General features: G+C 37.1%; 1 protein-coding gene across 3 annotated transcripts in view; it reads right to left on the bottom strand.

Annotated features, from left to right (window-relative positions):
* ZRANB3 (zinc finger RANBP2-type containing 3) overlaps positions 1–24,959 on the bottom strand; it is a 253,353-nt gene that overhangs the window by 67,076 nt on the left and 161,318 nt on the right. For all 3 annotated transcript variants that reach the window (XM_024764099.1, XM_024764100.1, XM_024764101.1), the window contains 2 exons: positions 6,317–6,488; positions 4,864–4,980 (listed from right to left, as the gene is read on the bottom strand). In XM_024764099.1, coding sequence (XP_024619867.1) covers positions 4,864–4,980; positions 6,317–6,488 — 289 coding nt within the window. The remainder of the gene's footprint in view (positions 1–4,863; positions 4,981–6,316; positions 6,489–24,959) is intronic.

Genomic DNA, 24,959 nt, shown 5'->3' with positions numbered 1-24,959 from the left:
CTGAGTCTTGGAGGTGTGGCTTTCCTGGTGTTTCTGTCCCGCTCCCCTAAGACAACCAAACTATGTCATATAACTGTGGGTGGTCCTGGGCAGGACAGAGGTTCCTGCCTCTCCTCCAGTAGTAACAGATTTCTGTCTTAATAAAGGTCCTGATTTCAATAGGGTTTCCTGCCCAACTCCCAGGTGTAGATGGCTTTTGTTTCTATTCAGCCCCCAGAAGCAGCTGATCCTGAACTGGACTTTGGAGGCTCGGGGAGGGGGACTTTACCTCTCTCACAGTGGCTTAAGGCTTTTGATTAGTGTGAGTTGAGAAAAGGGTCCAGGAAATAGGTAGGGTATTGTGCTTGTACGCTACCAGTAGGGGTGCTCTCTCATCTCCTAGTCAGCATGTGGTAGAGGCCAATGGAAATAAAGCTTGTGAGTGAGTATGGACTCCCTGTGTCAGGAATTCCTATTATTTTGGACTATCATGGCAGCCTATGCTCAGCTTTTATAATTTTGTTACATTTTATCTGTTTTCTTCTTATCCACTTTTATGGTAGCTACGTTCTTACTGCTGCTCTGCCAAAGGAAAACATTTTATATGTCTCATCTCTCCTCTCAACAAACTAGGAAAAGAAGGAAATTTTCTCACCTAGGAAAGGGCATCAGTAAAAATCTTAAAGATAACATCATAATCAATGGTGAAAGACTGAATGCTTTCTTTCTAAGACTGGCAGCAGGGAAGGCTATTCAACCCTACCACTTCTGTTCAAAATTGTACTTTTGTTCCTTCAATGTGATAGGCAACAAAAATAAATAAAAGGCATACAGATTACAGGGAAGAAATAAAAGTACCTTTACATACAGACAAAATGATGTCTATGTAAAAAATCCCAAAGAATTTACCAAAAAGCCATAAGAACTATTAAGTGAGTGCAGCAAGGTTACAAAATAAAAGACCAATATACAAAAATCAATGAATATCCTGTATTTAGCAATGAAAAAGTAGAAATTTAAATTTAAAAGTACTATTTACAAAAAAAAAAAGTACTATTTACAAGAGCATAAATAGACATGAAGTACCTAGAAATAAATCTAACAAAATGTATTCAAGAAAACTAGAAAGCGTTGCTGGGAGAAATTAAAGACCTAAATCAAAAGAGAGAGATACTCTCTTCATGGATCAGGAGATTGAATAATATTAAGAAGTCAATACTCAATACCACCTCACACCTGTTAGAACAGCTATTATCAAAAAGAGAGGAAGTAACGAGTGTTGACGAGAATGTATAGAAAGGGATCCCTTGTGCACTATTGGTGGAAATGAAAATTGGTGCAGTTGATATGGAAAATTGTGTGGAGGTTCCTCAAAAATTTAGCTGGAACTTCCGTATGAGCCAGCAATTCCACTTTCAGGTATTTAGCCAAGAAAATGAGAACACTAACTCGAAGATATATGCACCCCCATGTTCACTGCAGCATTATTTACAATAGCCAAGACAACATAAGTGTCCACTGATGTATAAATGGATAAAGAAAATGTGGTATATAAGGGACTTCCCTGTTGGCGCAGTGGTTAAGAATCCACCTGCCAATGCAGGAGACATGGGTTCAATCTTGGGTCCGGGAAGATCCCACATGCCGTGGAGCAACTAACCCCATGCACCACATCTACTGAGCCTGCGCTCTAGAGCCCGCCACCCACAACTACTGAAGCCCACATGCCTAGAACCCATGCTCTGCAACAAGAGAAGCCACTGCAATGAGAAGCCCGCGCACCGCAATGAAGCATAGCCCCGACTCACCACAACTAGAGAAAGCCACGCGCAGCAACGAAGACCCAAAGCAGCCAAAAAAAAAAAAAATGTGGTACGTATATATATACACAATGGAATATAATTGAGTCATAATAAAGAAAGAAATCTTGCCATTTGCAACAACATGTATTGTTGAGGGTATTATGCTAATAAGCAAAATAAATCAGACAGAGAAACTCAAATACCTTATGATCTCACTTATATGTGAAATCTTAAAAAACAAACAACTCCAACTCCCACCCCACCAAGCTCACAGATACAGAGAACAGACTGGTGGCTGACAGAGGCAAGGGGTTGGGGGCAGTGAGTGAAATGGGCAAAGGAGGTTAAAAGGTACAAACTTCCAGTTATAAAATAAATGGGTCACAGGACGTAATCTACAGCATGGTGACAGTAGTTAATGACACTGTGTTGCATGTTTGAAATTGCTAAACAAGTGGATCTTAAGGGTTCTCATCACAAGAAAAAAATTTTGTGAGTATACATGGTGATGGAGGTTAACTGAACTTACTGTGGTGATCATTTTGCAATATATACAAGCATCAAATCATTATGTTGTACGCCTGAAACTAATATAACGTTGTATGTCAACTGTATCTCAATTTAAAAAAAGAAGTCAATTCTTACAAATTAATCCATAGACTCAAAACAATTCCAATCAAAATTGTACATACTTAAGCTAATTCTAAAAACTCGTAAGGAAAAGCAAAGGACTTATAAGGGACAAAACAATTTTGAATAAGAATAAAGTAGGGGTGAACACCATGTGATTTCAAGACTTATTATAAACGTAGAGTAATCAAGCCAATGTAGTATTCTGTAAGGTCAGATGTATAGATCAATGAAACAGAATAGAAAGTTCAGAAACAGACCTATACCTATATAACCAAGTGATTTTTTATGAAGGTGCCAAGATAACTCAATGAGGGAAAAACTGTCTTTCCAACAAAGAGTGCTGGAACAACTGAAAATCCATATGCAAACAAACAAACAAAAAAACCACAAGATCAGAAAACAAACTGAACCTCCACCCTGAATAAGCCACCACAATGAGAAGCCTGAGTAACGCAACAAAGAGTAGCCCCCCACTGTCTGCAACTAGAGAAAGCCTGTGCGCAGCAACAAAGACCCAGCGCAGCCAAAAATAAAATAAATTAATTTACATATATATATAAAAATAAAACAGAAATGGGATCTACAGACTTAGAAGAATTATTTGGAAATGACATATATGTTAGAGAATTTGTTTCCAAAATATATCAAGGGCTCTTATAACCCAATATAAATATGGGCTTGATATGAACACTTTTCCAAAAAAAAAAAATGAATGGCTAAAAGGCACATGAAAATATGCTCAATATCATTAGTCATTAAGAAAAGGCAAGTTAAAATAATCAAGAGATACTACTACATACTGAGAAAAATAACTAAAATTAAACAGACTGACAATACTAAGTGCTAACAAAGATACAGGACAACTGGAACTCCGACACGTTGCCAGTAGGGATGCAAAATGATATGGCACTTGGAAAAACAATTTCACAGCTTTTTATGAAGTTAAATCTATGCTTTCCATATGACCCAGCAGTCCCAGTTCCAGCTATTTACTCAAGTGAAATGAAAATACATCTATACAAAGACTTGTACATGAATGATTAAAACAGGCTTATTCACAATAGCCCAAACTGAGACTATGCCAAATGGCCATTATGTGGTAAAGGAATTTTTAAAAATTGTTATATTAATATAGATATATAAATATTTATGTATCCATACATTGGAATATCAGTCAGCAATATAAATGAAAAAAACGAATGGATCAATATTTAAAAGCTTTATGCTAAGTGAAATAAGCCAGACAAAAGGCTACATACTATAGGATTCCATTTTTGTGACATTCTGGAAAATTCAAAACTATAGTGATAGAAAGCAGATCTGTGACCACCACCATCTAGAGGGAGATGTGACGGAAATGACTACAAAGGTGCATGAGGAAACTTTTGGGGGTAATGCAAATATTCTCTACCTTGATGGTAGTGGTAACTGACTATATGTATTTGTCAAGCCTCATCAAACAATATGTTTTAAAAAGACAAATTTCACTGTATGTGAATTATACCTCAATAAACCTCTCTTTAAAAAATTATGTTATAGAGAAAAAAAAAATTATGTTATAGGGACTTCCCGGGTGCTGCAGTGGCTAAGAATCCGCCTGCCAATGCAGGGAACATGGGTTCCATCCCTGGTCCAGGAAGATCCCACGTGCCGTGGAGCAACTAAACCCGTGCGCCACAGCTACTGAGCCTGGGCTCTAGAGCCCGCGAACCAAAACCACTGAAAGCCTGTGCGCCTAGAGCCCATGCTCCGCAACAAGAGAGGCCACCACAATGAGAAGCCTGTGCACCACAATGAAGAGTAGCCCCCGCTCGCCACAACTAGAGAAAGCCCGCACGCAGCAACGAAGACCCAACGCAGCCAAAAATAAATAAAATTAAAAAAAATTATGTTATAAAAGATCTCAGAATTGGAGAAAGATGACACTCATTAGTATGTATAAGTTCAACCATGCCGGTAAAAACAGCAGACAATGTGTGATGTGTCTACTTGAGAGTCATACTGAGATTTAAAAACTCTAATTTGCAGTTTTGGACAAACAGAATGTGAACACATCTATCTGTAGGGATCTAAAAACATAATACCAATTAAAAATGATTGACTTACATAAAAAAAGATTATTTGTAGCAATTATGTAGGAACACCATGGAAAAAGCTGGCAACAAACATGAATATATATAAGTCCTTTAAATGAGAAAGTGTAATATATATTATACTCCCTCATCAAAGTATACCCATATATAGAAAAGGATCGATATATGAATAGGTATAATAGTGTTCATTATACTACTGTTTACTTTGAATATGTCTGAATTTTTCCATAATAGAGATTAAAAATTAAATGGCAAAGACATGTTGCAGTATGCAAATAAGCTGCATAATTTTAAAAAATTAAATACATTAAATAATTTGTATCAAGACAAACACATGATGGCCCAGCAATGAGTACCTTGGCAATAGCAGTTTGTTTAAACATGCGAGTAAACAACCCCACGACAGTCTTGGTGGCACCTGAATTTGGAGCTCTCATTAATTTTTCCCACTCTTCAAAGCTGGAATTCAATTCCTATGTAGGAGAAAATAATGTTTAGAAATACAGCACAAAGAACATAGCAATTAATGCAATAATGAATCATGTCCTACTTATTTTTTTATACAGAAATATATATATATGAAGAAAATTTCCCATAGGTGCCAGTGTGTTGATTTAAAAAACATCAATCAGTGTGGATGTAGGTCAGACACATGTTTACGCTAATGACAGAAAGCAATGACAAGGTGTGGGAGGAAACCAAGCCCTTTGCTAACATCATATATCAAACAACTGCAGCCTTCTCTTACAGAAGAGCATGTAGTCAAGTAAAAATAAAAATTTAAGAAAATTTTTAAATAAAATAAAAATTTTATGTAAAAACAAAAAAAGAACTCACAGTAGCAAAAATATATATGGTAGCAAAGCATTTTTTACTAAAAGCATTGAATTTATTTAAATAAGCATAAAGACGGGGAATATTAGTTAAATAAAATGTAACATAGTCATATATTAACTCTTATTTTTCTTTTGTTAAAATAATGATACAGAAAATCAGATCGTTTTTATTTTACCAATAATATATTGCTCAATGTTTACAAAATTCTTAGTCTCAGCTTTCAAGACAAAACAAGGCAATAAACAGTCTCTGTTGACAAAGTTATATCCAGATTTGAAGAAATTTCAGAGACTATAAAAGCACTGTACTCCCCAAAAGTAAATGTAGACAAGGATTACCTAATCTTGTATTACCAATTCTGGTTTCTAATATGTTGAACTTTACATCTTACAACATGATCACAGAGCTTCAGGATTTCAAGAACAGGGGGCTGGATCCAAATTATCCTAGAAGACAGCTACTCGTACTTTAAAAAAAAAAATCCTACAGCAAGAAAAATAACTTCCCTTGATAATTATTGGGCTTCACACCCTACATATACTTAGAATTCTTTTTTTAACATCTTTATTGGAGTATAATTGCTTTACAATGGTGTGTTAGTTTCTGCTTTATAACAAAGTAAATCAGTTATACATATACATATGTCCCCATACCTCTTCCCTCTTGTGTCTCCCTTAGAATTCTTAATACTAAGTCTATGTTGCAGTTGAAGTGCTTTTTTTCTCTATTTAGCAGAAATATATTTTTTAATGACTAAGATACTAAATCTTTTCACATTATTTGATGACTAAATTTAAATTCTTCCTGCTCTCTTCTTGAAATGATACAAAGCCAATTCATATGGCTCTATTAATTAAACCTATTTTAAGAAAGTGGACTTTTCCTTCTGTGAAAAATGAAATATGTGCTATCTTTCACAGTATAATTTAAAATGATTTCAAATAAGACTCTCAATCAAACACGGGTTCTCACCTTGGCTGCCGCTGCTGGAAGATCAAATGGAATACGCTGTCTGATTTTAGGGGGCAGCTGGGTTAAAACTTCAGCCTTTAATCTTCTAATCATTATGTCACTTAATAGCTGATGAAGTTCGTTAAGATTTGAGGCCCCTCTGCAATCCCACTGAGGTCTTTTACCAAAATATCTGTTAATATAAAGAAAACACATGTAGCAAAGCTGAACTTTAGAGTAAGAAAACTATTTATCCAGTGTGTTCTTCCTTTTAATAAGGAGCCATGACGCTGTTTATTTCTTTTTTTTTTAAGATCTTTTTTTTTTTGATGTGGACCATTTTTAAAGTCTTTATTGAGTTTGTTACAATATTGCTTCTGTTTTTATGTTTTGGTGTTTTTGGCCACGAGGCATGTGGGATCTTAGCTCCCTGACCAGGGATCGAACCCGCTCCCTCTGCATTGGAAGGCGAAGTCTTAACCACTGGACTGCGAGGGAAGTCCCTTTACTTTTATTTTTGAATGCAAATTAGTTTCAAAAAGCTCAGCTTTAGAAATAGTAATGAATAAGATTACACATTACTCTCAGCTGTAGTAAATGTTAGTGTTTAAACACAGTGTTTATACTGAGTTAATAAAAGGGTGGGATGAACAGATAACTATGAATATCACAGGCATTGTATGACCTCACACGTGGATGACCTTTGGATGACCTCACACGTGGCAGTGTGTTTAGCAGATCTAGCCCTAAATAAGCACTAACTGCAAGTACACCAGCCAGTATACGTAACAACCAAAACCAACCAAAATGATTTCTACAAATTCTAGGAGGCAATGTTATCTCCCATTGAACTGTTTAAGCACAGCAGATAGATCACTTGGTGATCTCTTCTTCTTTTGAACCACTGGATTGACAGCAAAGGAAAAAAAAAAAAGGTACAAATGCCCTATGAAAGAGAGATGGGAGAGAAAACATCAGAGGATAAGTGATTTCAACAAACGTTTAAGTCAGACAGACAAGCGGTAGCTGACCCGACAAAAGAAAGTAAGCGACAACTTAAAATGTTTGCAATAGGGAACTTATCCTCTAGATCTCTGAGAAGACCAGGAGTTGGAAGCACCAAGGACCGGGGTAGGTATTAAATCGAGTGGACCTATTGAACTTAGGCATCAGGACAGCTGGCCTAATGGCATCCCTGAATCACTGTGACAACCCCACACAAATCCACAAAATTCCCAATCATCTTCCAGGGGCCAATACTACTAAAAATAGCTACTAGAGAATAATTAACAAAGGAAAAATTCCTGTTAGGTTGTATTATAATTACTAATATTAAAAATTAAATAACTATTCATTTTAGTGGGATTTGGTGGTATATAATGCAAACAGTGTCATTTTGAGAAACCTGGAACTTGGCTGACATTGTTTTTTTTTTAGTTTAATGTATTTTGATAGCAAACATACAGGAATAGTACCAAAAACATTAAAATCATGTATTTGCATGTAGAATTGACTAGAAAAGTATAGTGAATGGATGGAACTACTGTATGATAAAATGACAGACACCACTTAGTTGTCATCAATAAGAAATGTACTTGTTTTAAAAAACTAAGGGCTGGCATTGTAAAAAATTTAATAGGTTTAGTTATAATTGTTATAAATTGAATTACTGAAACTTGTTTATTGAAATATTTTGACTTTTTAATGCTTTATGTCTCCATATTTATATTAAAACTTTATACACTAATGAAAATGGAAAAATACTTGCCAATAACCGATTCTGTCACCTATTTTTCCATTCACAATCAAGATACTTAAGTACATTTTGACCTCACGGTAAAAAAAAAAGAAAAAAAAATCTAATTTTTGTCAATTATCTCTTAATAAAACTGGAAAAATAAACTGAACAGGAAAAAAATCTAATGTTTAGGACTACAGAAAATGAGAAAAAGATGTTGGGTCTTTTTTGGTTGCCATTAAAATGAATTCTTAAGCACATTCTCCACCTTTGCAAAACATTGGGCAAGTGTACAACATGCTAAGTGGAGGTCTTTTGGCACAATTATTCCACTTTGGTACAGAAAGCACACAGGTGTTGTCACACAGGCTAACCACATAGGCCTCACCTGCCTCCTGCAGAGCACAAAATAGTTGAGCACCACATGCACAGGTCTGTTTTGAAGCTGGAGCAATCTAATTTCAGGTGCCACACACTACCAGTACCAGGCCTGTAACAATGAGGTTTCTTCACCCCTCCAGGAGAAAGCACTCTATTGAGAGAAGCTTTTGTAGCCAGTTGCCTCCTGGGTGCTTTGTCACTGGTTGATTGCAAGCTCTATGCTTGGTGTAAATGATGGTTTAGAGAAATCCTTTCATCCACCCTCCCTAATCCTCACTTCTCTTTTAGCTGGAGTCAGACCCCTTGAGGTGGTATTGACTTTAAAGAGTGTTGGCTTCTGAGCCCCCGACTCAAGTTTGGGGTGCAAAAGGCAAATGAGAAGGGGAGGGAGGGCTAAGAGATGCCACCTGTAAAGACCTGGTCTCTTCCCCTTAAATTTGATGTAAATTATACATACTTTTTGGAATATCCTATTCTTTCTTAAAAACAGCTTTACGAAGATATAATTCATAATTCCATACAATTTACCCACTTAAAGTATATAATTCAATAACGATTTCTAGTATACTCACAGATATGTGCAACTACCACCACCACAGTAAATTTTAGAACATTTTCATCATCTCAAGAAGGAACCTTGGGCTTCCCTGGTGGCGCAATGGTTAAGAATCCGCCTGCCAATGCAGGGGACACGGGTTCAAGCCCTGGTCCGGGAAGATCCCACATGCCGCGGAGCAACTAAGCCCATGCGCCACAACTACTGAGCCTGCGCTCGGGAGCCTGTGAGCCACAACTACGGAAGCCCGTGTGCCTAGAGCCCGTGCTCCGCAACGAGAAGCCACTGCAATGAGAAGCCTACGCACCACAATGAAGAGTAGCCCCACCCTTGCCGCAACTAGAGAAAGCCTGCACGTAGCAACGAAGCCCCAACGCAGCCAAAAATAAATAAATAAAACAAATAAATTTATTAAGAAAAAAAAAAGAAAAAGAAGGAACCTCGTATCCTTTAGCTATCACTCCCTTAACCGCTGTCCTGTCTACCCAGCCCTAAGCAACCACTAATCTATTTTCTGTCTCTAAAGATTTTCCTATTCTGAATTTTCATATATATGGAATCATACAGCACTGTATAGTCTTTTGTGACTAGCTTCTACTACTTAGCATAATATTTTCAAGATTCATCCATGTTGTAGCAAATAATATTCCATTGTATGGATATACCACATTTTGTTTATTCATTTATCTGTTGATAGACATTTGGGCTGTTTCCAACTTTGGGCTTTTATAAACAATGCTGCTATCAAAATTCATGTACAAGTTTTTTTGTGGACATATACTTTCATTTCTCTTGGGTATATACCTAGGAGTTGAATGGCTGGCTTGCATGGCAATTCTACGTTTAATCATTTGAGGAAGTGCTAGACTGTTTTCCAAAGTAGCTAAACCAGTTTACATTCCAACCAGCAGTGTTCAAGGATTCCAATTTCTCCACAACTTCATCAACACTTGTTACGTGACTTTTTGAGTTTAGCCACGCTAGTGGGTATGAAGTGGTATCTCACTGAGGTTTCGATTTCTATTTCTCTGATGACTAATGATGTCAAGCATTTTTTTTTTTCATGTGCTCACTGGCCATTTGTATGTCTTTGCTGGAGAAATGCCTATTCAAATACTTTACCCATTTCTGAATTCGGTTGTCATACTGAGTTGTACGAATTCTTAATATATCTAGATACAAGTCCTGTATAAAATGTATGATTTACAAACAATTTCTCCTATTCTGTGGGCTGTCTTTTCATTTGTTTCTATTTACAACTTTGTTTGCTTAAGTTACCATTTATTTCAGATGTTAAATCCTAATGCTATTTACCTTGTTGTGTTAAGTAACATTAGAAGTGGGACCTTATAGCATGTTGTTACTTGATGTTGGGAAGGATGATGCACACTGTGAATAAAGAAAGGTGACCAGTCTTTCCCTAATAGGAGCTATTCACCATCTACTTTTATTGTAGCCACTCAAACTTACTTTTGTATAGATGGCTGCTGGTTTTTATTTTAGAACTATATTCTTAATGAATTTTTAAAAAAATCAAAGTGACACATGCAATAGTTTTTAAACTTCAAATAAAAAGACTTCCAAGGAAATAGGGTCAGTAAGTTCAGGCTTTGATTTATCCTCTTTGCTTCAAACTCAGGATAGGTAAAATATAAAGAGAAAACAAAAATCCACATTTGGGGATAAAGACAAGGTAAATGCCTCTGTAGTCCAGAAACAGAACAAAAATGTAAAGATGAGAGCAGGGTTAAAGCCATGAAGCTGCTGTTTTATGTTTAAGAGAAGGCAGTAAGAACCAAGAATCAGGGTTGTAAGGACAAAGTATTTTTGGTACAGTGTTAATATAAAATGGATTTTCTAGGAACCATAAATGCTGTTAACGCAAAAGGATATTGTACTTTGCTTTATTAGAAAATTAACCCAAAGTTGTTTGCCACTTTGGAAAATCATGGCACTGGCAACAGTGACACTGAAGTAGCTGCCTTGCAAACACACACGGCTATATTAGCTTGTGTTTGTAGAGCAAGTGTTTATAATGATTCCATACAGACATCAACTTTCATCAATTTTATGATTCAGATTCCCCCCTTTAATATCTATGAAATTCACAGAGATCTATTAGTTTAATTGTAGCAGTTCTTCCCTCAATGGTATGTAAAATAATAGTGCATATTATAATCAAGGCTGTCTTAGATTCAATAAAATCCAGTATAAATATACTTATTTCACTCTTTTTAAAATTGACTTCCAGTGTAGTCATTCCTATCTAATGATTATACAGACAAGATGGTGGAGTAGAAGGATGTGAGCTCACCTCTTCTTAAAGAAACACCAAAATCACAACTAACTGCTGAACAACCATTGACAAAAAAACATTGGAACCTACCCAAAAAGATAGCCCACATCCAAAGACAAAGAAGAAGCCACAACGAGACATAGGAGGGGCACAACTGTGATAAAATCAAATCCCATACATGCCAAGTGGGCAACCCACAAGCTGGAACATAATTATACCACAGAAATTCTTCCACAGGAGTGAAAGTTCTGAGCCCCACGTCAAGCTCCCCAGCCAGAGAATCTGGCTTTGAAGGTCACTGGGGTTTGACTGCAGGAATTCCACAGGACTGGGGGAAACAGAAACTTCAGTCTTGGAGAGCACACACAGGGTTTCGTGCGTACCAGGACCCAGCGGAAAAAATGAGTGACTTCATAAGAGACTCCAGACTTATTTGCTAGAATTGGAAGGTCTCCTGCGAAGGTGGGGAGCAGCTGTGGCTCACTGTGGTGACAAGGACACGGGTGGCAGTAGTTCTGAGAAGTACTCATTGGTGTGAACCCTCCTGGAGGCCAGCATTTTCTCACCAAGACCTGGCCCCAGCCAACAGTCTGCAGGCTCCAGTGCTGGGACGCCTCAGGCCAAACAACCAACTGCATGGGAACACAGCCCCACCCATCAGCAGACAGGCTGCTTAAAGTCTTCTAAGCACACAGCTTCCCAATAAACACACCCCCTGACATGGCTCTGCCCACCAGAGGGACAAGAACCAGCTCCACCCACCAGTGGGCAGGTACCAGTCCCTCCCCGCAGGAAGCCTGCAAAGCCTCTTAGACAGCCTCATCCATGAGGGGGCAGACAGCAGAAGCAAGAAGAACTATAGCCCTGCAGCCAGTGGAACAGAAACCACAATCACAATAAGTTAGACAAAATGAGACAGCAGAGCAATATGTCCCAGATGAAGGAACAAGACAAAACCCCAGAAGAACAACTAAGTGAAGTGGAGAGAGTCAATCTACCTGAAAAAGAATTCAGAGTAATGATAGTACAGATGATACAACATCTCAGAAAAAGAATAGAGGCATGAATCAAGAAAATACAAAAATCAAAAGATTTATAGACAAGCAATAGCTAAGAGAATTTTTGAGGGGGCAGACAGCAGAAGCAAGAAGAACTATAGCCCTGCAGCCAGTGGAACAGAAACCACAATCACAATAAGTTAGACAAAATGAGACAGCAGAGCAATATGTCCCAGATGAAGGAACAAGACAAAACCCCAGAAGAACAACTAAGTGAAGTGGAGAGAGTCAATCTACCTGAAAAAGAATTCAGAGTAATGATAGTACAGATGATACAACATCTCAGAAAAAGAATAGAGGCACGAATCAAGAAAATACAAAATCAAAAGATTTATAGACAAGCAAAAGCTAAGAGAATTTAGCACGACCAGACCAGCTTTGCAACAAATGCTAAAGGAACTTCTCTAGATGGAAAAGACCACAACTAGAAACAAGAAAATTACAAATGGAAAAGCTTCTATCTATTTACATTCAAAAGTACATATTATTTTATTTTAGTTTGCATAATTTTTATTTTTCCCCTGTGTTATGCTGGGTTGTATTAGTTTTTTTAAAAATTACCAGTAGACATAGATTATTATATTTATGTATTTTGTTTCAGTATTAGGGGAGCATTACACAATATTTATTACAAAACGTGGGCATTAGGTCAATAGGGTTGAGAAACACTGCTCTACAATACTACTACTTCCCTGCTCTTATCATGGTCATGTACACCTATTATGTACTATATATGTAAGACTAAGTTCTGAGAAAAAAAGTTATTTAATATTTGTGCATGTCAATCTTTAACACAAAGTAAATAAATAAAAGCCCGTAAGGAGCAATAAAGACCAAATAAAGTAAACGAACAAACAAAACCCCCACAACGTTTGAGGAAGATGAACGCACAAGATCTTAAATTAGAAAATTGTAAGTATTATGAAGGTAAATGTAACATGACATGCAATACAACATAGCTACAAAGATGGCAGAATAGTGACTCTTACCACAAATAAAATGTGAAGAAATAGCTCATAAGCTAAAAAAAGGTATTAAACGGAACTCCTCATACAGTCAAATTCTCTTTACCTGGATAGGTGTACACCAAGGCACGTTGGTAGTTATGAGTTACTCCATCTCCTACCTTCTAATTGCTCCCACACAACACTAAGTTTAGTTTCTCAAATGCAAATTATATTATTCCCTTCCTTAAAAACTTTCAAGAAAAATATGAGCAATGATGTTTCCCTCTTCCAATACCATAAACTCTTACTTTATTTTTAAGATTTATTTATTTGTTTGTTAATTTATTTTGGCTGCACTAGGTCTTCATTGCAGTATGCAGGATTTTTTTTTTTTAAGATTTATTATTTATTTAATTTACTTTTGGCTGTGCTGGGTCTTAGTTGTGGCATACAGGCTCTTTGTTGCAGTGCGTGGGCTTCTCTCTGGTTGTGGCGTGTGGGTTTTCTCTTCTCTAGCTGTGGCAGGCAGGCTCCAGGGCACATGGCCTCTGTAGTTGTGGTGCACAGGTTCCAGAGCACATGGGCTCTGTAGCTTGCAGCACGTGGGCTCTAGTTGTGGCGTGTGGGCCTACTTGCCACATGGCATGTAGGATTGTAGTTCCCTGACCAGGGATCAAACCTGCATCCCCTCCATTGTCAGGTGGACTCTTTGCCACTGGACCACCAAGGAAGTCTCCAGGATCTTTTTTAGTAGCAGCATGTGGACTTCTTAGTTGCAGCATGCAGACTTCTTAGTTGCGGCATGCAGAGTTCTTACCTGTGGCATGCAGACTCTTCGTTGCTGCATGCAAACTCTTAGTTGCGGTATGCATGTGGGATCTAGTTCCCTGACCAGGGATTGAACCCAGGACCCCTGCACTGGGAGCATGGAGTCTTACCCACTGGACCACCAGGGAAGTCCCTCTTATGGTTTTTAAGTGTTCTTAAAAATTCAGCTTGGAAATACAATACTAAACCAGGAGTCTCTCATGCTTTATCAGTTTTATGAGATTAGACGATAGTCATAAAACACCACTAAATATGGGAAATTAGTTCTTTCTATTATCTCATGCTCTCTCAATTGCCAGCCCCAGACTCATAATCATGAAAGTTATGAGTGAAATAATAATGACTGAAAATTTCCCCTAGTTAATGTCAGATACCAAACCACAAATCCAGAAAGCTCAGAGAATGGAACAAGTAGGATAAACACCCAAAAAACTACACCCAGGCATACCACATTCAAACTTCAGAAAATCAAAAATAAGGGAAAAAACATTGAAAGAAGTCAGGAAAAAAAATAAAACACCTTACATATATGGGAGCAAAAATAAGAATTATATATAACTTCTCCTCTGAAACAAAAGCAAGAAGAGAGTAGAGTAAAATATTTAAAGTGTTCAGAGAAAACCCCACCACCCTAGAATTCTGTACCCTGCAAAATTATCCATCAAAAGTCAAGGTGAAACAAACTTTCTCAGACAAACAAAAATTGAGGGGATTTGTTCATAAGACCTGCTTTGCAAGAAATATTAAATGAAGATCTTCACTGGGACAAAGTGAGACAGTGCCATGGACATATATGCACTACCAAATGTAAAATAGATAGCTAGTGGGAAGCAGCCACATGGCACAGGGAGATCAGCTCAGTGCTTTGTGACCACCTGGAGGGGTGGGATAGGAAGGGTGAGAGGGAGACGCAAGAGGGAGGACAAATGGGGATATATGTATATGTATAGCTGATTTACTTTGTTATACAGCAGAAACTAACACACCATTGTAAAGCAATTATACTCCAATAAAGATGTTAAAAAACAAAAAAAAAAGAACCAAGTGAGAAAAATAAAAGTCCCTGTGAAGAGAAAATAAATAAATAAATGAAGATCTTTAGAAAGAGAAAAATGATGTAAGTCAGAATATCAGATCTACATAAAGAAGGCAAGAGAATTGGAGAATTAATGAGTGAAAGTAAAATAAAAACTTTTATTTTTCTTATTTTTAATTGATCTAACAGATCACAGTTTGCTCAAAATAATAACAGCAACAGTGTATTCCATTATCTCTCTCTATATATGCTTATGTATAACTGAAATGAGTGACAGCAATGATACAAGGTACTAGAGGGAAGAATGAGGATTATTTTGTTAATATAAGATACTTGCGCTACTCATGAAGTAGTATAGCGTTGCTAGACCATGGTATAGTGATGACTTTTTAGATACAATACCAAAGGCATGATGTATAAAAGAAATAATTGATAAGCTGGATGGACTTCATTAAAATTAAAACTTCTGCTCTTTGAAAGACAAGTGAAGAGAATGGAAAGATAAACTCCAGACTGAGAAAAATATTTGCAAAAGACATACTAATGAAGGACTATTATCCAAAATATGCAAAGAACTCTTAAAACCCAAGAATAAGAAAACAAGTAACTCAATTTTAAAATGGCAGGATTTCCCTGGTGGCGCAGTGGTTAAGAATCCGCCTGTCAATGCAGGGGACACGGGTTCAAACCCTGATCCGGGAAGATCCCACATGCCGCGGAGCAACTAAGCCCGTGAGCCACAACTACTGAGCCTGCACTGTGGAGCCTGTGCACCGCAACTACTGAGCCCATGTGCTGCCACTACTGAAGTCTGCGCACCTAGAGCCCATGCTCCGCAACAAGAAGCCCACGAACCACAATAAAGAGTAGCCCCCCTCCCGCAACTAGAGAAAGCCTGTGTGCAGCAACGAAGACCCAACACAGCCAAAAATAAATAAATAAATAGTTATTTTTTTAAAAAATGGCAAAAGACCTGAACAGACATCTCACCAAGAAAGATATACAGATTTCAAGTAAGCATATGAAATGATTTACAACATCATAAGTCATTAGGGAATTGCAAATTAAAACAATGAGATACCACTATACATCTATTAGAATGGCTAAAATCCAAAGCACTGACGACACCAAATGCTGACAAGGATGTGGAGCGATAGGGAATCTCATTCATTGCTGGAGGGAATGCAAAATGGTAGAACTATCAAGTCATGAAAAAATGTGGAAGAAACTTAAATGTATATAACTAAGTGAAAGAAGTTAATATGAAAAGGCAACACTATATGATTCCAACCAAATAACATTCTTGAAAAGGCACTATGGAGACACTAAAAAGATAAATGCTTGCTAGGGCTTACAGGGGAGGGAGAGATGATTAGGTGGAACACAGAGAATCTTTAGGGCAGTGAAACTATTCTAACAAAGGTGGATACATGCCACTGCACCTTTGTCAAAACCCATAGAATGTGTAATACCAAGAGTGACCCCTAATGTAAACTGTGGACATAGGGTGATAATGATGTGTCAATGGAGTTCAATGATAGTACAAACGTGCATTATGTTGCAGAATTTCAATAGTGTGGGAGGTTGTGCATTTGTGAGAAGAGGGGGTATATGGGAACTCCCTGCACTTTCTAGTCAATTTTGCTGAGAACCTACAACTGCTCTTAAAAAATAAAGTTTATTAATTTAAAAAAGGGGGTGTTGCATATTTCGGTTTCTACCCTGCATATTTCCAGGATTCCCTCCCCAAAGCCCATTAGGGCAACAGAACTTCTGAGCTAAGGGTGCCTGTGCTGATGTCAGACTGTTTGAGATCTTGGGCTGGGGAGCTTTTAAGTGCCTAAGACCAAGGAATTTTCAGAGGCCTATGAGGCTTTTTTTTAAATGAAGTTAAAAGAACAAATTTGTGTGTGTGTGTGTGTGTGTGTGTTGGGGAGTATGGTGTACAAAAGCAGGAGATTCTGGGACTAGGAAACATTCCTGACTTTAGGTCTTAGCCATTTCTTTCCTGATCTTTAGTTTCTAAAATGCGTAAAATGTGAAAGCCCACTATTTTGGGGGAATGGTTGAATAAAATGTAGGTGATGCCAAACATGGACTATTAAGCAACTATTCATTAAGAAGCAGTTGATTATATGTATGGAGTAAGAAAAATGTCAAAGGTATACAATAAATGAAAAACAGAAGTTGTAGAGTAATGTGTTTGATACGAAAGATTATGTATATGTGTGTGTACATGTGTATGTCTGTATAATAATGGAAACAGTGCTGGAAGAATATGCAGCAAAATATAACATTGCTAATCTTGGGGGTAATGGTGGTGGGGATTAAAAGGGTTGACATAAAAACTTTTTTTTTAACTCCCATTTTGTTTTTAGAGGCATACTTCAGAGATACTGTGGGTTCAGTTCCAGACCACCACAATAAAGTGAATATCACAATAAAGCGAGTCACACAAAGTTTTTGGTTTCCCAGTGTATATAAAAGTTATATACAAGTTGTATACGAAAGTTGCATATAAAAGTATACTGTAGTCTCTTAAGTGTGCAACAGCATTATGTCCAAAAGAAAAGTGCATACCCTAATAAAAATATTTTATTGCTAAAAAATACTCAGCTTCAGTGAGTCATATTTTCGCAATAATAACATCAAAGATTACTGATCACAGACACCATAACAACTATAATAATAATGAAAACATGTGAAGTATTATGAGAATTACCCAAGTGTGACACAGAGACATGAAGTGAGCAAACACCACTGGAAAAATGGTGCTGATACACTTGCTTAGATGCAGGGTTGCCAGAACCTTCGATGTATGAAAAAATAAAGTATCTGAGAAGCACAATAAAGTGAAGCACAATAAAATGAAGTATGCCTGTACTTTGTCTACCTGTTTATAATAAGCAAATAATGCTTTTGTAATTTAAAAAATTCAATTCAGAAAAAAAAATCACAACAAATTTCACAATTTAAAAAGTTTATAGGGGCCTCCCCGGTGGCTCAGTGGTTAAGAATCCACCTGCCAATGCAGGGGACACGGGTTCGAGCCCTGGTCTGGGAAGATCCCACATGCCACAGAGCAGCTAAGTCCACGAGCCACAACTACTGAGCCCGCGAGCCACAACTACTGAGCCTGTGTGACACAACTATTAAAGCCCGCACGCCTAGAGCCCGTGCTCTGTGACAAGAGAAGCCACTGCAATGAGAAGCCCGCACACCACAATGAAGAGTAGCTCCCACTCGCCGCAACAACAGAAAGCCTGTGCACAGCAACAAAGACCCAATGCAGCCAAAGTTAAAATTAATAAATTTATTTAAAAAAATGTTTATAAACACCTACACTTGTTTCCAAATCCAGGAAAAGAACATATTTTTATTAGTTAACTGGACACACATCTATAATGCTTTTCCCACATTTTCCACTGCTTACCCTTTAATTGCCTCTGTAATATATTCTTTAAAGAAATAGGATAATTCAGATTTTACTCAAGCATGGATGACCAAATTTTATTTTCTATTAATAATAATTTTTAAAAGTTTCTTTCAGGTTCATAACTTATCATTACCATGTTGTGTAAAATTTTTTGGAATTGCCAAATTTGAAAAAACTTCCATCAAGTTTCTGCTATATATGAGCTGTAAGAATTGGAATTATTTACAGATTAATCCTCTGGCTCTGTACCTTTCAACCTTGCTTGTCTTCCATTACTTACATCCTTCCAGCGTGAGTGCCAGAGGACAAGCTCACACTGCAGTACAACTGCCATCCTTGCACTGTGCGTATTCCTGGAAGCCATTCCTACGTTGGGATGGCTAGCTATCACCTAAAAATAGCTAAAAATGGAAATTACGGAGAACCACATGAACTCAAACTAAGTGTACCCCCAATAGAGTTTCCTCTTAGCCTGATCCAAAAAATGCTCGCTGACACCCAACACCACCACACAAATATATATATATGTGTGTGTGTATATATACATACATATATATAAAAATACATATATATATAAATGATGGACTGAAAAAAGATCTTTCAATCTATTGAGATTAAAGTAGCCTACATCTATAAATTTGACAGGACACAAAATTGTGAAAATTGCCGAAGTCCTTCCCAGAGCCTTGAAATGGGCCTATGTAAGTGAGTGATTCTGAAGTTTAAGGTTCATTAGTTTTATGGGAAGGAAAGAAAATTATAAAACAAGTCTGTAAGCACAATGGCAAAGAAGGTGTATACGTGAAAGAGGAAAGGTGTAAATGAATAAGAAAAAAAAATTTTTTAAAGACCAAGCAGCAGCAGTATGCCTTAGGGTATAATTAAACATTTAAACATAAAGAAAATGTAATTCCTAACAACCTAAAATTAACAACAACAACAAAATTTCAAATGTCTCTAAAGAAGTTAGAAAACACGAACCTTTAAAACTTTTTTGGAATTAATATAGCCATTTTCTCATTCAGATTTACAAAGTAAGTAAAATCTCATTTCTCCTTTTCTAAACAATAAACATAAACTTTTTTGTATCTGTCTTTTTGACCATGTATAATTAAAAAGAGGCATTTCTACATAGGCACTTGATATTAGCTTATGATGATGAAATTGGAAGTTTATGGCAAAGAACATACATGCTTATCTGTGTTCATGAACACACACACGCGCACACACACAGAGTTAACTTTGGACTTTGGAAATTACCCTCTGACTTCTTTTTTAGAAGTTAAGTTCCCTTGTGTACTTTTGCAGCAATCCCTTTCTTCTACTCCCAGCTCCTGGGAAACACTGATCTGTTTTCTGCTCCTACAGTTTTGCACGTTTCAGAATGGTACATAAATAGAATCATACAGTATGCAGCCTTTTAAATCTGATTTCTTTCACTTTGCATACTGCATTTGAAATTCACCTATGTTATTGAGTGTATTAGTACTTCATTCCTTTTTATTGTGATGGATATCCATTATTGCATGGATATTTTATCATTTGTACATTCACAAGTTGAAGGACATCTGGATTGTTTCAAGTGACTATAAATAAAACTGCTGTAAACATTTGCATACATATTTTTGAATGAACATATGTTTTCATTTATCTTGACTAAATACCCAAAATGGGATCGCTGGGTCGTATGTTAAGTGTATGCTTAACTTTATAAGAAATTGGCATACTTTTTCCCAAAGTTCCTATGCCATTTTGCATTCCCATCAACAATGTATGTGAATTTCAGTTGTTCAGCATCATACATTACCATCATTTGGTATTGTCAGTCTGTAAAAATTTTACCTGTGCTAATGCATGTGTACTGGTATTTATTGTGGTTTTAACTAGCACTCTCTAATGACGAATGATGTTGAGCATCTTTTCAAGTGCTTATTTGACCTCACCTTATTTTATTGGTGAGGCCTCTCTTTCAACCATTGAAAAATGTTTTCTCTTTCTTTTATAATGGAGTTTTGAGAGATTTGATATATTATTTGATATATTCTTTTATAAATTCCTTTTTATATTTTAAAAATTATGTTTTATAGACATATGAATATATATATTCCTTTATCAAATACGTGCTTTACAAATATGCATGTGTGTGTGTACCTTTTTTTTTTTTTTTTTGGCACGTTGAGGGGCATGTGAGATCTTACTTCCCCAACCAGGGATGGAACCCATGCCCCCTGCAGTGGAAGCACAGAGTCCTAACCACTGGGCCATCAGGGAATTCCCACAAATATTTTCTACTCATCTGTGACTTGTCCATTCATTCTCTTACCAGTATCTTTGGAAGAGACCTTTTCAATATTTATGAAGTAAAATTCATCACTTTTATCTTTCACAGTTCATGTTTTTTGTGTCCTATATAAAAAAATGTTTGCCTAACCCCAGGTCACAATGTGTTTTTCCTTTATTTTCTTTGAGTTTTATAGTTTTAGGTTTTATATTTTAGTTTACAATCCATTTTTAATTGATTTTTTCAATTTTTAAATTATGGTAAATACACATAAAATTTACCATCTTGACCATTACTAAGTAAACAGTTCAATGGTATTAAATAAATACATAATGCTATACAACCATCACCACAGGTCATCTCCACAACTCTTTTCATCTTGTAAATCCAAAACTCTATGCCCATTAAATAGTAACTCCTCATTCCCTCTGACCCGCAACCCAGGGCAACCACCATTCTACTTTCTGTCTCTATGATTTTGACTACTCTAAGTACATCATATAAGTGGAATCATACAGTATTTGTCTGTTGGAGACTGGTTTATTGCACTTAACATAATGTCCAGGGTTCATTCATGTTGTGGCATATGTCGGAATTTCCTTCTTCTTTAAGACTGAAAATTCCACTGGATGTATAAACCACATTTTGCTAATCTATTCGTCCATTGATGGACACTTGGTTTGCTTCCATGTTTAACTTATTGTGAGTTACACTGCTATGAACAAGGGTACAAATATCTCTTCAAGACCTTGCTTTTAATTCTTTTGGGTATATACCTGGAAGTGAAATTGCTGAATTATATGGTAATATGAGCTCACTGCCTTCTGGCCTCCAAAGTTTCTGATAAAACATCAGCTGATAATCATTTTAACAATCGCTTCTATGTGGCAAGTTGCTTTGCTCTTGCTATCAAGATTCTCTTTGTCTTTGTCTTTAGAAAGCTGGATTATAATGTATCTGGATATGGGCCACCTTCAGTTTATCTTATTCTGGAGTTTGTTGCGCTTCTTGGATGTTTATAATCATATCTTTCATCCAATTTGGGAAGTTTTTAGTCCTTATTTCTTCAAATATTCTCAGCCCCTTTTTTCTCTCTTCTCTTGGGACTCTACAATCCACCTGCTGCTCTGTTCCATGGTTCACACAGATCCCTTAGGTTCTGTTCACTTTTCTTCATTCTTTTTTCTTTCTGTTCCTCAGACTTGAAAATTTCCATTGTCCTATCTTCAAGTTCTCTGATTCTTAATTCTGCTTGCTCAAATGTGCCTTTGAATTCCTCTAGGAAATTTTTCCTTTCAGTTATTTTACTTTTCAGATACAGAATTTCTTTTTAGGATTCTTTTTTAGGTTTTCTATCTCTTTATTAATATTTCCATTTTGTTCATTCATCATTTTCTGGATTTTCTCCACATCTTCCTTTAGTTCCTTTGAGAATCTTTGAAAGTTGTTTTAGTCTTTGTCTAGGAGATCTGCCATCAGGTCTTTTCCGGGACAGTTTCTATTTTATTTTTTTCCTATGAATGGGCCATACTTTCCTTTTCCTTTGTATGCCTTGTGATATTTTTGTTGAAAACTGGACATTTGAATCTAATAATATGGTAACTCTATAAACCAGATTCTCCCCTTCCCCATGTTCTACTGGTTTTTTTTTTGTTGTTATTGCTTATTGTGGTTTTGTTTTTCATTTTTCTTTTTTAAATTTTTGTAGACTGTCTCTGTGCTAAGGATCCGCCTGAGGTATAAACTTAAGGTCTTTTCAGTTCTTTTCTGAGCCTGTGCCTTTTCCTGGGCATATGTGGTCCCTTTCAAATGTAACCCATGTATATAGTTATTTTTGAATGTCCTAATGTCTGGCCCCCAAAAGGGGAAAAACAGAAAAGTGAAGGGAGGAGGTAAATGGCACTAACCTCTTAAATTACCTGGAAGTGACATAATCTGGAGGGGAAAGGGCTTGCAATAATAGGGAAAGGTGAAACAACAATGGATGCTCCCACTTCATCTGCACTTCCGTGATCAGAAGCAGCAATCAGTGATCAGAGTACAGATCTTTGATAATATGGAGAACAGGGGCCTATTTGCCCAGCCTGGCTCCCACAAGCTGTGTGCAAGTATATAGCTTGTGGGAACATGTATATAGCTGTCTGCCACGAGGCTGGAGATGGGCGATGGGTAGCTGTTTACTGTGGCAAGAGTTGGAATTGACTGAAATTAACCACAGTTTATTATCTAAGTCTTCCCCTGGAAGTTGCAAGTCTTCATATATACTCCAGACTTTCAAAATACTGACATCAGACAGACTCTGCCAGTGCAATTATTGTCTAGGTGGGGAGACAGATTCCTGATGTTTCCTACCGCACCACTTTCGAGAATCCTCTAAAACCCATTTTTAGTTAAATTTTACATAAGGTGTGAGAAATGAACTGAGCTGCTGCTGCTGCTTTTCCTTCTTTCTTTTTTTTTTTTTTTTTTGCATTTGTATATCTAATTGTTCCAGAAACATTTGTTGAAAGACAACTTTCTCCATAGGACTGCCTTGCATCTTTGCCAAAAATCAATTGACTACCAGGCTTCCAGGTTGGTGAACACATGGAGATTTCGGGGAGAGTGGAGCACCTAGAGAGGGCATGGTAGCTCCACACCCTTTCCCCATACCTTGTCCTGTGCATCTCTTCCATCTGGCTGTTCCTGAACACTTAGGACAAAACTGGAATTTCTGACAAGACTAAGGAGGACCCGGGAAGAAAATTAATGTCAAAGAGTCTAGAGGCCCAGAGCTTCGTTTGAGCCCTTGAGAATCCGTGCTTCCCTACCTGACCCTGGAACCTGGCCCTGAAGGTGTTAAGCCAACCTCACGTTATCAGCCTTGACTTGGATGATGGATCCTAAAAAGAATTAACAAAGGCCTAGAAAAAAACAGCAGAAAGAAAGAAATTCAACAGAATCTGGCAGTAAGCTATACCTCAGAACAAGCAGAAAGTAAGATTTAACATACAATCTTCAGTTCACCATATCTCTTTTTTTCCACATGATCCAAGAAGGTGCTGCACAAACAAAAGACTCTGTATCTCCCAAGAAATAACTCATGAGACGTTAATGAGAAAATGCCTTCTTCCCGGAGCGTACCCTCATGACACCTTAATTCTGAATAAACTGGACCATAAAAGCAAATCAAGACCTATGTCACCAGACTAAGGACATTCTGAGGAAAGCTGGATTCCGCTCAGTCAATGCCTCTCATTCAATATCTAGAAAACAATGCTCTATTCTTGTAAAATGGGCTCAGCAGACACAGTACAGGAGAATTCCAACTATTAGTTAATTAAGGGAAGGACTAAGGCTGTAAAAGGGAGTGACAGAGAAACAAAGGGAGGAAACAAAATAAGAGAAACAAAAGGAGATGAAGTAGAGGCAGTTGGGCTGGCATCATAGTCATGGCGGGAGGCAGAATGCATGGTATAGTAAAAATTCTACTGGTAATTTGATTATTATTGCATTGAACCTATAGAACAATTTGAGAAAAAAGGTCATTTCAAAAACATTGAGTCTTCCAGTCCATGAACACAGTATTCCACTTCACTTATTTAAATCTTTCATTTTTTCCTTAATGTTTTATAGTTTATATATATCTAACTTTATAAGAAACAGCCAAACTTTTTTCCAAAGGTGGCTGTAGAATTTTGTTTTCCCACTACAATATTTGAGTGTTTAACAACTAAACAATTTGACAAATGATAGAAATTGGAGAAATTTAGAATGTTCCATTCTCATATTAAATAATGATAAACCATATATTTAATCCAGTGTGTAGTTCTGGTTCTATCACCCAAGAAGAATACCACAGACTAGAAAATGTTTAGAAATGGGAATAATTTAATGTAAATATGCCAGAGGGTGGGCTTCCTTGGTGGCGCAGTGGTTGAGAGTCCGTCTGCCGATGCAGGGGACACGGGTTTGTACCCCGGTCTGGGAAGATCCCACGTGCCGCGGAGCGGCTGGGTCCTTGAGCCATGACCGCTGAGCCTGCGCGTCCGGAGCCTGAGCTCCACAACTGGAGAGGCCACAACAGTGAGAGGCCCGTGTACCGCAAAAAAAAAAAAAAAAAAAAAA

The sequence above is a fragment of the Neophocaena asiaeorientalis genome, unplaced genomic scaffold, assembly GCF_003031525.2.
Source record: "Neophocaena asiaeorientalis asiaeorientalis breed wild unplaced genomic scaffold, Neophocaena_asiaeorientalis_V1.1 scaffold102, whole genome shotgun sequence".
NCBI lineage: Eukaryota > Metazoa > Chordata > Mammalia > Artiodactyla > Phocoenidae > Neophocaena > Neophocaena asiaeorientalis.
This window is presented reverse-complemented; position numbering and strand designations above follow the sequence as displayed.